Source organism: Entelurus aequoreus, linkage group LG13 (genome assembly GCF_033978785.1).
Source record: "Entelurus aequoreus isolate RoL-2023_Sb linkage group LG13, RoL_Eaeq_v1.1, whole genome shotgun sequence".
Lineage (NCBI taxonomy): Eukaryota > Metazoa > Chordata > Actinopteri > Syngnathiformes > Syngnathidae > Entelurus > Entelurus aequoreus.
In genome coordinates this window covers 10,242,980-10,259,172 of record NC_084743.1, presented here as the reverse complement: position 1 = coordinate 10,259,172, position 16,193 = coordinate 10,242,980, and the positions used below count along the sequence as shown (strand labels likewise).

General features: G+C 43.5%; 1 protein-coding gene across 1 annotated transcript; it reads left to right on the top strand.

Moving 5' to 3' along the window:
* Nucleotides 1-430: 430 nt before the first annotated feature.
* Nucleotides 431-13,166, top strand: eef1akmt1 (EEF1A lysine methyltransferase 1). The gene is made up of 4 exons (XM_062068457.1): nt 431-766; nt 2,489-2,571; nt 9,489-9,772; nt 12,709-13,166. The coding sequence occupies exons 1-4, from the start codon at nt 614-616 to the stop codon at nt 12,840-12,842; spliced, it is 654 nt and encodes a 217-aa protein (XP_061924441.1). The 5' UTR covers nt 431-613; the 3' UTR covers nt 12,843-13,166.
* The last annotated feature ends 3,027 nt before the right edge of the window (nt 13,167-16,193 follow it).

Sequence of the window (16,193 nt, the reverse complement as noted above, 5' to 3'; positions counted from 1 at the left end):
TAATGACTGAATATAAACAGTTTTATATTTAATTCATTTATCACCGAGTTTCGTATTTAATTACTGCATTTACACAGTTGCAAAAATACATTCATTATTATTTGCACATTTAATGAATTATTGAATATATACTCTATATTTTGGTCTGACATGTACTTTTTATTAAAAACCACAAAGCGCAGTTTTTTTAAACTGTAAAAGTTGACGAATTGTTAAAAAAAATAGTCGAGTTTGGATAATAACATTATTTCAAAGTCATGACTTGATTAACAGTCATACATCTGTTTGGAATAATGAACGTTTCCACATCTTTAAAGCTTAATTATAATTTCAACGAAAGAAAACATTTACGAGGAACATCGAAATATTTGAACTGTCATTTCCCAGATTCACTTGAACACACCATGGGAACATCGCCGGCCTTCCTGTAGTGACGTCACCATTCATCGGCTCTTGGAGTGACGTCATTACTCCGCGCCTCACTCACAACTGTGATCTTTGCTCGGATATTTTGCATTTTTAAACTTTTTTGTGTCAAAAGGAGTTTTTAGTCTCGCTCAACTCAAGTTTGTTTCGCCTCCATAGTCGAAGAAGTCACCGACTGTAGTTGGGGATGAGTGACAGCGACGATGACGTTCCGACGCTGTCCGCGCACACTTTAGCGGCTCTGCGGGACTTTTACTCGCAACAAGACGGCAGCAGCGAGGCCGCTGAGGACGTCAACACCTCGGATCATTTTGCTGTGGGAGCGCTGGGAGAGGACTGGGTGATCATCCTGCTTCTCATTAGAGGAACATACATCATACTAAACACTCTAATATAATACTAAAACATGATCAGGAAACACTCAAATATAATACTAAAACATGATAGGAAAACACGCAAATATAATACTAAAACATGATAACAAACACTCAAATATAATACTAAAACATGATAAGAAAACTCTCAAATATAATACTAAAACATGATCAGGAAAACATTAAAATATCATACTAAACATGATAGGAAAACACTCAAATATAATACTAAAATATGAGAAGAACACACTCAAATATAATACTAAAACATGATAAGAAAACTCAAATATAATGCTAAAACATGATCAGGAAAACATTAAAATATCATACTAATCATCATAGGAAAACACTCAAATATAATACTAAAATATGATAAGAACACACTCAAATATAATACTAAAACATGATTGGATAACATTCAAATATAATAATAAAACATGATTATTTAAACACTCAAATATAATACCAAAACAGAAAAAATACTCAAATATAATACTAAAACATGATCAGGAAAACACTCAAATATAATACTAAAACATGATTGGAAAACATTCAAATATAATATTAAAACATGATTATTTAAACACTCAAATATAATACCAAAACAGAAAAAAATACTCAAATATAATACTAAAACATGATAAGAAAACTCTCAAATATAATACTAAAACACGATCAGGAAAACATTAAAATATACTAAACATGATAGGAAAACACTCAAATATAATACTAAAATATGATAAGAACACACTCAAATATAATACTAAAACATGATAAGAAAACTCAAATATAATGCTAAAACATGATCAGGAAAACATTAAAATATCATACTAAAAACATGATAGGAAAACACTCAAATATAATACTAAAATATGATAAGAACACACTCAAATATGATACTAAAACATGATTGGAAAACATGCAAATATAATATTAAAACATGATTATTTGAACACTCAAATATAATACCAAAACAGAAAAAATACTCAAATATAATACTAAAACATGATCAGGAAAACACTCAAATATGATAGGAAAACACTCAAATACTAAAACATGATTAGAAAATATTTATAATACTAAAACATGATCACTAAAACACTCAAATATAATACTAAAACACAGAAAAATACTCGAATATAATACTAAAACATGGATCAGGAAAACACTCAAATATAATACTAAATTTTGATAGGAAAACACTCAAATACCAAAACATGACAGGAAAACACTCAAATATAATATTAAAGCATAATAGGAAAACATTCAAATATGATACTAAAACATGATAGGAAACCCTTTAAATATAATAATAAAACATGATCAGAATAACCCTCAAATGTAAGACTAAAACATGATCAGACAACTTTCAAATACTGTATAAAACTAAAACATGATCAGGAAAACCCTCAAATATAATACTAAAACATGATCGGAAAACGTTCAAATATAATACTAAAACATGATCAGGAAAACTCAGCATATTTAGTGTTGAGACAATAGAAGCATATTTAGTACAGGACAATAACATTTTTATTTTGTAATACATGCAATTGTCTGAGCAAACTGCTACTAAACTATGAAACCAAAACTAAAGATTGGAGAGAATTGACTGTAATATTGTTATCGTTATGAATGAATGAATGAATAATGAATGAATAAATAATAAATACAGAATGTGTTTGCAGCGTCTCAGTCAGTTCTGGTACACGGAGGATACTGCAACATGTCTGGCTGAGGAACTGCTGCATGAAGCTGGACATGGAGGCAGGTAAGCACACCTGCTCAATACATTAGGTACAGTAGGTAAGCACACCTGCTCACTACATTAGGTACAGCAGGTAAGAACACCTGCTCACTACATTAGGTACACACCTGGTCACTACATTAGGTACACACCTGGTCACTACATTAGGTACACACCTGGTCACTACATTAGGTACACACCTGGTCACTACATTAGGTACACACCTGGTCACTACATTAGGTACACACCTGCTCACTTAATTTGGTACACACCTGGTCACTTCATTAGGTACACACCTGGTCACTACATTAGGTACAGTAGGTAAGCACACCTGCTCACTACATTAGGTACAGCAGGTAAGAACACCTGCTCACTACATTAGGTACAGCAGGTAAGAACACCTGCTCACTACATTAGGTACAGCAGGTAAGAACACCTGGTCACTACATTAGGTACACACCTGGTCACTACATTAGGTACACACCTGGTCACTACATTAGGTACACACCTGGTCACTACATTAGGTACACACCTGCTCACTTAATTTGGTACACACCTGGTCACTTCATTAGGTACATTAGGTAAGCACACCTGGTCACTATATTAGGTACAGTAGGTAAGCACACCTGGTCACTTCATTAGGTACACACCTGGTCACTTCATTAGGTACAGTAGGTAAGCACACCTGGTCACTACATTAGGTACAGTAGGTAAGCACACCTGGTCACTTCATTAGGTACACACCTGGTCACTTCATTAGGTACAGTAGGTAAGCACACCTGGTCACTACATTAGGTACAGTAGGTAAGCACACCTGGTCACTTCATTAGGTACACACCTGGTCACTTCATTAGGTACAGTAGGTAAGCACACCTGGTCACTACATTAGGTACAGTAGGTAAGAACACCTGGTCACTTCATTAGGTACAGTAGGTAAGCACACCTGGTCACTTGATTAGGTACAGTAGGTAAGCACACCTGGTCACTTGATTAGGTACAGTAGGTAAGAACAGCTGGTCACTTGATTAGGTACAGTAGGTAAGAACAGCTGGTTACTTGATTAGGTACAGCAGGTAAGCACAGCTGGTCACTTGATTAGGTACAGCAGGTAAGCACAGCTGGTCACTTGATTAGGTACAGTAGGTAAGAACAGCTGGTCACTTGATTAGGTACAGCAGGTAAGAACAGCTGGTCACTTCATTAGGTACAGTAGGTAAGAACACCTGGTCACTTGATTAGGTACAGCAGGTAAGAACAGCTGGTCACTTCATTAGGTACAGTAGGTAAGAACACCTGGTCACTTGATTAGGTACAGCAGGTAAGCACAGCTGGTCACTTGATTAGGTACAGCAGGTAAGCACAGCTGGTCACTTGATTAGGTACAGCAGGTAAGCACAGCTGGTCACTTGATTAGGTACAGCTGGTAAGAAGCACAGCTGGTCACTTGATTAGGTACAGCAGGTAAGAAGAATAGCTGGTCACTTGGTTAGGTACAGCAGGTAAGAAGCACAGCTGGTCACTTGATTAGGTACAGCAGGTAAGAAGAACAGCTGGTCACTTGATTAGGTACAGCAGGTAAGCACAGCCGGTCACTACATTAGGTACATGTGTGCAGGGTGGCGTGTGTCAGCTGGTCACTACATTAGGTACGTGTGTGCAGGGTGGCGTGTGTCAGCTGGTCACTACATTAGGTACGTGTGTGCAGGGTGGCGTGTGTCAGCTGGTCACTACATTAGGTACGTGTGTGCAGGGTGGCGTGTGTCAGCTGGTCACTACATTAGGTACATGTGTGCAGGGTGGCGTGTGTCAGCTGGTCACTACATTAGGTACATGTGTGCAGGGTGGCGTGTGTCAGCTGGTCACTACATTAGGTACGTGTGTGCAGGGTGGCGTGTGTCAGCTGGTCACTACATTAGGTACGTGTGTGCAGGGTGGCGTGTGTCAGCTGGTCACTACATTAGGTACATGTGTGCAGGGTGGCGTGTGTCAGCTGGTCACTACATTAGGTACGTGTGTGCAGGGTGGCGTGTGTCAGCTGGTCACTACATTAGGTACATGTGTGTGCAGGGTGGCGTGTGTCAGCTGGTCACTACATTAGGTACGTGTGTGCAGGGTGGCGTGTGTCAGCTGGTCACTACATTAGGTACGTGTGTGCAGGGTGGCGTGTGTCAGCTGGTCACTACATTAGGTACTTGTGTGCAGGGTGGCGTGTGTCAGCTGGTCACTACATTAGGTACGTGTGTGCAGGGTGGCGTGTGTCAGCTGGTCACTACATTAGGTACATGTGTGCAGGGTGGCGTGTGTCAGCTGGTCACTACATTAGGTACGTGTGTGCAGGGTGGCGTGTGTCAGCTGGTCACTACATTAGGTACGTGTGTGCAGGGTGGCGTGTGTCAGCTGGTCACTACATTAGGTACGTGTGTGCAGGGTGGCGTGTGTCAGCTGGTCACTACATTAGGTACGTGTGTGCAGGGTGGCGTGTGTCAGCTGGTCACTACATTAGGTACGTGTGTGCAGGGTGGCGTGTGTCAGCTGGTCACTACATTAGGTACATGTGTGCAGGGTGGCGTGTGTCAGCTGGTCACTACATTAGGTACATGTGTGCAGGGTGGCGTGTGTCAGCTGGTCACTACATTAGGTACGTGTGTGCAGGGTGGCGTGTGTCAGCTGGTCACTACATTAGGTACGTGTGTGCAGGGTGGCGTGTGTCAGCTGGTCACTACATTAGGTACGTGTGTGTGCAGGGTGGCGTGTGTCAGCTGGTCACTACATTAGGTACGTGTGTGCAGGGTGGCGTGTGTCAGCTGGTCACTACATTAGGTACATGTGTGCAGGGTGGCGTGTGTCAGCTGGTCACTACATTAGGTACGTGTGTGCAGGGTGGCGTGTGTCAGCTGGTCACTACATTAGGTACTTGTGTGCAGGGTGGCGTGTGTCAGCTGGTCACTACATTAGGTACGTGTGTGCAGGGTGGCGTGTGTCAGCTGGTCACTACATTAGGTACGTGTGTGCAGGGTGGCGTGTGTCAGCTGGTCACTACATTAGGTACATGTGTGCAGGGTGGTGTGTGTCAGCTGGTCACTACATTAGGTACGTGTGTGCAGGGTGGCGTGTGTCAGCTGGTCACTACATTAGGTACATGTGTGTGCAGGGTGGCGTGTGTCAGCTGGTCACTACATTAGGTACGTGTGTGCAGGGTGGCGTGTGTCAGCTGGTCACTACATTAGGTACGTGTGTGCAGGGTGGCGTGTGTCAGCTGGTCACTACATTAGGTACATGTGTGCAGGGTGGCGTGTGTCAGCTGGTCACTACATTAGGTACATGTGTGCAGGGTGGCGTGTGTCAGCTGGTCACTACATTAGGTACGTGTGTGCAGGGTGGCGTGTGTCAGCTGGTCACTACATTAGGTACGTGTGTGCAGGGTGGCGTGTGTCAGCTGGTCACTACATTAGGTACGTGTGTGCAGGGTGGCGTGTGTCAGCTGGTCACTACATTAGGTACGTGTGTGCAGGGTGGCGTGTGTCAGCTGGTCACTACATTAGGTACGTGTGTGCAGGGTGGCGTGTGTCAGCTGGTCACTACATTAGGTACGTGTGTGCAGGGTGGCGTGTGTCAGCTGGTCACTACATTAGGTACGTGTGTGCAGGGTGGCGTGTGTCAGCTGGTCACTACATTAGGTACATGTGTGCAGGGTGGCGTGTGTCAGCTGGTCACTACATTAGGTACATGTGTGCAGGGTGGCGTGTGTCAGCTGGTCACTACATTAGGTACGTGTGTGCAGGGTGGCGTGTGTCAGCTGGTCACTACATTAGGTACGTGTGTGCAGGGTGGCGTGTGTCAGCTGGTCACTACATTAGGTACGTGTGTGTGCAGGGTGGCGTGTGTCAGCTGGTCACTACATTAGGTACGTGTGTGCAGGGTGGCGTGTGTCAGCTGGTCACTACATTAGGTACGTGTGTGCAGGGTGGCGTGTGTCAGCTGGTCACTACATTAGGTACGTGTGTGCAGGGTGGCGTGTGTCAGCTGGTCACTACATTAGGTACATGTGTGCAGGGTGGCGTGTGTCAGCTGGTCACTACATTAGGTACATGTGTGCAGGGTGGCGTGTGTCAGCTGGTCACTACATTAGGTACGTGTGTGCAGGGTGGCGTGTGTCAGCTGGTCACTACATTAGGTACGTGTGTGCAGGGTGGCGTGTGTCAGCTGGTCACTACATTAGGTACGTGTGTGTGCAGGGTGGCGTGTGTCAGCTGGTCACTACATTAGGTACGTGTGTGCAGGGTGGCGTGTGTCAGCTGGTCACTACATTAGGTACGTGTGTGCAGGGTGGCGTGTGTCAGCTGGTCACTACATTAGGTACGTGTGTGCAGGGTGGCGTGTGTCAGCTGGTCACTACATTAGGTACATGTGTGCAGGGTGGCGTGTGTCAGCTGGTCACTACATTAGGTACATGTGTGCAGGGTGGCGTGTGTCAGCTGGTCACTACATTAGGTACGTGTGTGCAGGGTGGCGTGTGTCAGCTGGTCACTACATTAGGTACGTGTGTGCAGGGTGGCGTGTGTCAGCTGGTCACTACATTAGGTACGTGTGTGCAGGGTGGCGTGTGTCAGCTGGTCACTACATTAGGTACGTGTGTGTGCAGGGTGGCGTGTGTCAGCTGGTCACTACATTAGGTACGTGTGTGCAGGGTGGCGTGTGTCAGCTGGTCACTACATTAGGTACGTGTGTGCAGGGTGGCGTGTGTCAGCTGGTCACTACATTAGGTACGTGTGTGCAGGGTGGCGTGTGTCAGCTGGTCACTACATTAGGTACGTGTGTGCAGGGTGGCGTGTGTCAGCTGGTCACTACATTAGGTACGTGTGTGCAGGGTGGCGTGTGTCAGCTGGTCACTACATTAGGTACGTGTGTGCAGGGTGGCGTGTGTCAGCTGGTCACTACATTAGGTACATGTGTGCAGGGTGGCGTGTGTCAGCTGGTCACTACATTAGGTACATGTGTGCAGGGTGGCGTGTGTCAGCTGGTCACTACATTAGGTACGTGTGTGCAGGGTGGCGTGTGTCAGCTGGTCACTACATTAGGTACGTGTGTGCAGGGTGGCGTGTGTCAGCTGGTCACTACATTAGGTACGTGTGTGTGCAGGGTGGCGTGTGTCAGCTGGTCACTACATTAGGTACGTGTGTGCAGGGTGGCGTGTGTCAGCTGGTCACTACATTAGGTACGTGTGTGCAGGGTGGCGTGTGTCAGCTGGTCACTACATTAGGTACGTGTGTGCAGGGTGGCGTGTGTCAGCTGGTCACTACATTAGGTACATGTGTGCAGGGTGGCGTGTGTCAGCTGGTCACTACATTAGGTACATGTGTGCAGGGTGGCGTGTGTCAGCTGGTCACTACATTAGGTACGTGTGTGCAGGGTGGCGTGTGTCAGCTGGTCACTACATTAGGTACGTGTGTGCAGGGTGGCGTGTGTCAGCTGGTCACTACATTAGGTACGTGTGTGCAGGGTGGCGTGTGTCAGCTGGTCACTACATTAGGTACGTGTGTGTGCAGGGTGGCGTGTGTCAGCTGGTCACTACATTAGGTACGTGTGTGCAGGGTGGCGTGTGTCAGCTGGTCACTACATTAGGTACGTGTGTGCAGGGTGGCGTGTGTCAGCTGGTCACTACATTAGGTACGTGTGTGCAGGGTGGCGTGTGTCAGCTGGTCACTACATTAGGTACGTGTGTGCAGGGTGGCGTGTGTCAGCTGGTCACTACATTAGGTACGTGTGTGCAGGGTGGCGTGTGTCAGCTGGTCACTACATTAGGTACGTGTGTGCAGGGTGGCGTGTGTCAGCTGGTCACTACATTAGGTACGTGTGTGCAGGGTGGCGTGTGTCAGCTGGTCACTACATTAGGTACATGTGTGCAGGGTGGCGTGTGTCAGCTGGTCACTACATTAGGTACATGTGTGCAGGGTGGCGTGTGTCAGCTGGTCACTACATTAGGTACATGTGTGCAGGGTGGCGTGTGTCAGCTGGTCACTACATTAGGTACGTGTGTGCAGGGTGGCGTGTGTCAGCTGGTCACTACATTAGGTACGTGTGTGCAGGGTGGCGTGTGTCAGCTGGTCACTACATTAGGTACGTGTGTGCAGGGTGGCGTGTGTCAGCTGGTCACTACATTAGGTACGTGTGTGCAGGGTGGCGTGTGTCAGCTGGTCACTACATTAGGTACGTGTGTGCAGGGTGGCGTGTGTCAGCTGGTCACTACATTAGGTACGTGTGTGCAGGGTGGCGTGTGTCAGCTGGTCACTACATTAGGTACGTGTGTGCAGGGTGGCGTGTGTCAGCTGGTCACTACATTAGGTACATGTGTGCAGGGTGGCGTGTGTCAGCTGGTCACTACATTAGGTACATGTGTGCAGGGTGGCGTGTGTCAGCTGGTCACTACATTAGGTACATGTGTGCAGGGTGGCGTGTGTCAGCTGGTCACTACATTAGGTACATGTGTGCAGGGTGGCGTGTGTCAGCTGGTCACTACATTAGGTACATGTGTGCAGGGTGGCGTGTGTCAGCTGGTCACTACATTAGGTACATGTGTGCAGGGTGGCGTGTGTCAGCTGGTCACTACATTAGGTACATGTGTGCAGGGTGGCGTGTGTCAGCTGGTCACTACATTAGGTACATGTGTGCAGGGTGGCGTGTGTCAGCTGGTCACTACATTAGGTACATGTGTGCAGGGTGGCGTGTGTCAGCTGGTCACTACATTAGGTACGTGCGTGCAGGGTGGCGTGTGTCAGCTGGTCACTACATTAGGTACATGTGTGCAGGGTGGCGTGTGTCAGCTGGTCACTACATTAGGTACATGTGTGCAGGGTGGCGTGTGTCAGCTGGTCACTACATTAGGTACGTGTGTGCAGGGTGGCGTGTGTCAGCTGGTCACTACATTAGGTACGTGTGTGCAGGGTGGCGTGTGTCAGCACCCCCAGTGTGTACCAGAAGCTCCGTCAGATGAGTGATGCAAGAGGTGTGTCGGCGGTGCTGCTGGAGTACGACCGCCGCTTCTCCATCTACGGCCAGGACTTCATCTTCTACGACTACAACGAGCCGCTGGCGTTGGCGAGCAGCGTGCCGCCCCACAGCTTTGATGTGGTGCTGGCGGACCCTCCCTACCTGTCAGAGACGTGTCTGAGCAGAGTCAGCCAGACCGTCAAGTTCCTCAGCAAAGGCAAAGTGCTGCTGTGCACAGGTGAGACCACCTCAGCCATCTTCTTCTTCATCATTTACGATCCATCATGTTGTTGTTGATTATTTAGGATCCATCATCTTCTTCTTCATCATTTAGGATCCATCATGTTGTTGTTGATCATTTAGTATCCATCATGTTGTTGTTGTTGATCATTTAGTATCCATCATGTTGTTGTTGATCATTTAGGATGCATCATGTTGTTGTTGTTGATCATTTAGTATCCATCATGTTGTTGTTGATCATTTAGGATGCATCATGTTGTTGTTGATCATTTAGGATCCATCATGTTGTTGTTGTTGATCATTTAGTATCCATCATGTTGTTGTTGATCATTTAGGATGCATCATGTTGTTGTTGTTGATCATTTAGTATCCATCATGTTGTTGTTGATCATTTAGGATGCATCATGTTGTTGTTGATCATTTAGGATCCATCATGTTGTTGTTGTTGATCATTTAGGATCCATCATGTTGTTGTTGTTGATCATTTAGGATCCATCATGTTGTTGTTGATCATTTAGGATCCATCATGTTGTTGTTGTTGATCATTTAGGATCCATCATGTTGTTGTTGTTGATCATTTAGGATCCATCATGTTGTTGTTGTTGATCATTTAGGATCCATCATGTTGTTGTTGTTGATCATTTAGGATCCATCATGTTGTTGTTTGTTTATTTAGGATCCATCATGTTGTTGTTGATCATTTAGGATCCATCATGTTGTTGTTGATCATTTAGGATCCATCATGTTGTTGTTGATCATTTAGGATCCATCATGTTGTTGTTGTTGATCATTTAGGATCCATCATGTTGTTGTTGATCATTTAGGATCCATCATGTTGTTGTTGATCATTTAGGATCCATCATGTTGTTGTTGTTGATCATTTAGGATCCATCATGTTGTTGTTGTTGATCATTTAGGATCCATCATGTTGTTGTTGTTGATCATTTAGGATCCATCATGTTGTTGTTGTTGATCATTTAGGATCCATCATGTTGTTGTTTGTTTATTTAGGATCCATCATGTTGTTGTTGATCATTTAGGATCCATCATGTTGTTGTTGATCATTTAGGATCCATCATGTTGTTGTTGATCATTTAGTATCCATCATGTTGTTGTTGATCATTTAGGATGCATCATGTTGTTGTTGTTGATCATTTAGTATCCATCATGTTGTTGTTTGTTTATTTAGGATCCATCATGTTGTTGTTGATCATTTAGGATCCATCATGTTGTTGTTGATCATTTAGGATCCATCATGTTGTTGTTGATCATTTAGTATCCATCATGTTGTTGTTGATCATTTAGGATGCATCATGTTGTTGTTGTTGATCATTTAGTATCCATCATGTTGTTGTTGATCATTTAGGATGCATCATGTTGTTGTTGATCATTTAGGATCCATCATGTTGTTGTTGTTGATCATTTAGTATCCATCATGTTGTTGTTGATCATTTAGGATGCATCATGTTGTTGTTGTTGATCATTTAGTATCCATCATGTTGTTGTTGATCATTTAGGATGCATCATGTTGTTGTTGATCATTTAGGATCCATCATGTTGTTGTTGTTGATCATTTAGGATCCATCATGTTGTTGTTGTTGATCATTTAGGATCCATCATGTTGTTGTTGATCATTTAGGATCCATCATGTTGTTGTTGTTGATCATTTAGGATCCATCATGTTGTTGTTGTTGATCATTTAGGATCCATCATGTTGTTGTTGTTGATCATTTAGGATCCATCATGTTGTTGTTGTTGATCATTTAGGATCCATCATGTTGTTGTTTGTTTATTTAGGATCCATCATGTTGTTGTTGATCATTTAGGATCCATCATGTTGTTGTTGATCATTTAGGATCCATCATGTTGTTGTTGATCATTTAGGATCCATCATGTTGTTGTTGTTGATCATTTAGGATCCATCATGTTGTTGTTGATCATTTAGGATCCATCATGTTGTTGTTGATCATTTAGGATCCATCATGTTGTTGTTGTTGATCATTTAGGATCCATCATGTTGTTGTTGTTGATCATTTAGGATCCATCATGTTGTTGTTGTTGATCATTTAGGATCCATCATGTTGTTGTTGTTGATCATTTAGGATCCATCATGTTGTTGTTTGTTTATTTAGGATCCATCATGTTGTTGTTGATCATTTAGGATCCATCATGTTGTTGTTGATCATTTAGGATCCATCATGTTGTTGTTGATCGTTTAGGATCCATCATGTTGTTGTTGATCATTTAGGATCCATCATGTTGTTGTTGATCATTTAGGATCCATCATGTTGTTGTTTGTTTATTTAGGATCCATCATGTTGTTGTTGATCATTTAGGATCCATCATGTTGTTGTTGATCATTTAGGATCCATCATGTTGTTGTTTGTTTATTTAGGATCCATCATGTTGTTGTTGATCATTTAGGATCCATCATGTTGTTGTTGATCATTTAGGATCCATCATGTTGTTGTTGATCATTTAGGATCCATCATGTTGTTGTTGTTGATCATTTAGGATCCATCATGTTGTTGTTGATCATTTAGGATCCATCATGTTGTTGTTGATCATTTAGGATCCATCATGTTGTTGTTGTTGATCATTTAGGATCCATCATGTTGTTGTTGTTGATCATTTAGGATCCATCATGTTGTTGTTGTTGATCATTTAGGATCCATCATGTTGTTGTTGTTGATCATTTAGGATCCATCATGTTGTTGTTTGTTTATTTAGGATCCATCATGTTGTTGTTGATCATTTAGGATCCATCATGTTGTTGTTGATCATTTAGGATCCATCATGTTGTTGTTGATCGTTTAGGATCCATCATGTTGTTGTTGATCATTTAGGATCCATCATGTTGTTGTTGATCATTTAGGATCCATCATGTTGTTGTTTGTTTATTTAGGATCCATCATGTTGTTGTTGATCATTTAGGATCCATCATGGAGAACCTGGCCAAACAGCTGCTGGATGTCAACGTCTGCAACTTCCTGCCGCGACACAACAAGAACTTGTCCAACGAGTTCCGCTGCTTCGTCAACTACCCATCATGCCTGCTGGCCTGCTGACCACCGGCTGTATCCACAAAACACAAAACCAGTGAAGTTAGCACGTGCAGAATGTGGCTTGGCATCGTCTCGCTGAAATAAGCAGGGGCGTCCATGGTAACGTTGCTTGGATGGCAACATATGTTGCTCCAAAAGCTGTATGTACCTTTCAGCATTAATGCTGCCTTCACAGATGTGTAAGTTACCCATGTCTTGGCCACTAATACACCCCCATACCATCACACACTAATCACTAATACACCCCCATACCATCACACACTAATCACTAATACACCCCCATACCATCACACACTAATCACTAATACACCCCCATACCATCACACATGCTGCCTTTTACACTTTCACCCTAGAACAATCCGGATGGTTCTTTTCCTCTTTGGTCCGGAGGACACAACATCCAGTTTCCATAAACAATTTGAAATGTGGACTCGTCAGACCACAGAACACTTTTCCACTTTGCATCAGTCCATCTTAGATGAGCTCGGGCCCAGCGAAACGTTCCCGGGTGTTGTTGATAAATGCCTTTGGGTTTGCATAGTAGAGTTCTAACTTGCACTTACAGATGTACCGACCAACTGTAGTTACTGACAGTGGGTTTCTGAAGTGTTCCTGAGCCCATGTGGTGATATCCTTTACACACCGATGTGGCTTTTTGACACAGTACCACCTGAGGGATCCAAGGTGTGTGATATCATGGCTTACCTGCAGTGATTTCTCCACATTCTCTGAACCTTTTGATGATATTACGGAGCGTAGATGGTGAAATCCCTCAATTCCTTGCAATAGCTGGTTGATAAATGTTGTTCTTAAACTGTTCAACAATTTGCTCAGGCATTTGTTGACAAAGTGGTGACCCTCGCCCCGTCCTTGTTTGCTTTAGCTGCTTTTATAGCCAATCATGGCACCCACCTGTTCCCAATTTGCCTGTTCACCTGTGGGGATGTTCCAAATAAGTGTTGGATGAGCATTCCTCAACTTTCTCACTCTTTTTTGCCACTTGTGCCAGCTTTTTTGAAACATGTCGCAGGCATCAAATTCTAAATAAACTATAATATTTGCAAAATAAATTTCTCAGTGTGAACATGAAATATCTTGTCTTTGCAGTCTATTCAATTGAATATAAGTTGAAAAGGATTTGTTGTATTCTATTTTTATTTAGCATTTACACAACGTGACGACTTCACTGCCTTTGGGGTTTTGTACTCGGTATCAGATCGATACCTAAATGTGTGGTATCATCCAAAACTAATGTCAAGTATCAAAGAAGAGAAGTGATTATTACATTTGAACAGAAGTGTAGATAGAAAGTAAGCAGATATTAACAGTAAATGAACAAGTAGATTAATAATCCATTTTTTACAGTTTGTCCCTCATAATGTGTACAAAATAATAGGTGTATAAATGACACAATATGTTACTGCAGACTAATTAGGAGTCTTAGTTTGTTTACTTACTACTAAAAGACAAGTTGTGTATTTTATTGAAGGACTAAATGACAATAATAAACATATGTTTCATGTACACTAACATTTGTTGTCAAAACAAAGCCAATAATGACATTTTTTGTGGTCCCCTTTATTTAGAAAAGTATCGAAATACAATGTGATACCGTTACCAAAATATTGGGAGACAAATTAGGAGTCTTTGTTTGTTTACTTACTACTAAAAGACAAGTTGTGTATTTTATTGAAGGACTAAATGACAATAATAAACTTGTCATTTAGTCAAAATGTTTCATGTACACTAACATTTGTTGTTCAAAAAGACAATAATGACATTTTTTGTGGTCCCCTTTATTTAAAAAGTATCACAGTATCGATATACCTTTTAGTACCGGTACTAAAATATTGGTATGGGGGCAACCCTAGTTTAAATACACAGTAGTTACTATGAATGTACCGTGATGTCGTATAAATAGAGACCAGTTTTACTGTATCATATGTTGTGTTGTACCAGTTGTGTGCGTCTTGGTTAAATGATCACAACATCCTGTTTTAATATTGCATTACTAATAGGCTAAGTTCATACAATATTCTACTTTCATTTGTTTTCACGTTGAAAATAAAGACATTTTTAGGCGTGGCAGCTTTTATTTTGCCATGGTGACTCACCACCATCAATGACATGTATGTGAAACCACACCACGTGTGTGTACTTACAGTATGGACGATTGTGTGTAACCGCAGTATTTCTACCACCACACTTGCTAGTGTGTATGCACCACACACACACCACACTTGCTAGTGTGTATGCACCACACACACACACTACACTTGCTAGTGTGTATGCACCACACACACACCACACTTGCTAGTGTGTATGCACCACACACACACACTACACTTGCTAGTGTGTATGCACCACACACACACACTACACTTGCTAGTGTGTATGCACCACACACACACTTGCTAGTGTGTATGCACCACACACACACACTACACTTGCTAGTGTGTATGCACCACACACACACTTGCTAGTGTGTATGCACCACACACACACTTGCTAGTGTGTATGCACCACACCACACTACTCTTGCTAGTGTGTATGCACCACACACACACCACACTTGCTAGTGTGTATGCACCACACCACACTTTATAGTGTGTATGCACCACACACACACCACACTTGCTAGTGTGTATGCACCACACACACACCACACTTGCTAGTGTGTATGCACCACACCACACTTGCTAGTGTGTATGCACCACACACACACCACACTTGCTAGTGTGTATGCACCACACCACACTTGCTAGTGTGTATGCACCACACACACACCACACTTGCTAGTGTGTATGCACCACACACACCACACTTGCTAGTGTGTATGCACCACACACACACCACACTTGCTAGTGTGTATGCACCACACCACACTTGCTAGTGTGTATGCACCACACACACACCACACTTGCTAGTGTGTATGCACCACACACACACCACACTTGCTAGTGTGTATGCACCACACCACACTTGCTAGTGTGTATGCACCACACACACCACACTTGCTAGTGTGTATGCACCACACCACACTTGCTAGTGTGTATGCACCACACACACACCACACTTGCTAGTGTGTATGCACCACACACACCACACTTGCTAGTGTGTATGCACCACACACACACCACACTTGCTAGTGTGTATGCACCACACCACACTTGCTAGTGTGTATGCACCACACACACCACACTTGCTAGTGTGTATGCACCACACACACACACCACACTTGCTAGTGTGTATGCACCACACCACACTTGCTAGTGTGTATGCACCACACACACCACACTTCCTAGTGTGTATGCACCACACACACACCACACTTGCTAGTGTGTATGCACCACA

Bases quoted from the DNA above. Each gene is read 5' to 3' on its own strand.
- eef1akmt1 (XM_062068457.1), top strand. From the start codon at position 614: ATGAGTGACAGCGACGATGACGTTCCGACGCTGTCCGCGCACACTTTA. The intron at 2,572-9,488 runs GTAAGCACACCT...ACGTGTGTGCAG, and splicing joins GAAGCTGGACATGGAGGCAG to GGTGGCGTGTGTCAGCACCC. The intron at 9,773-12,708 runs GTGAGACCACCT...TTGATCATTTAG, and splicing joins CAAAGTGCTGCTGTGCACAG to GATCCATCATGGAGAACCTG.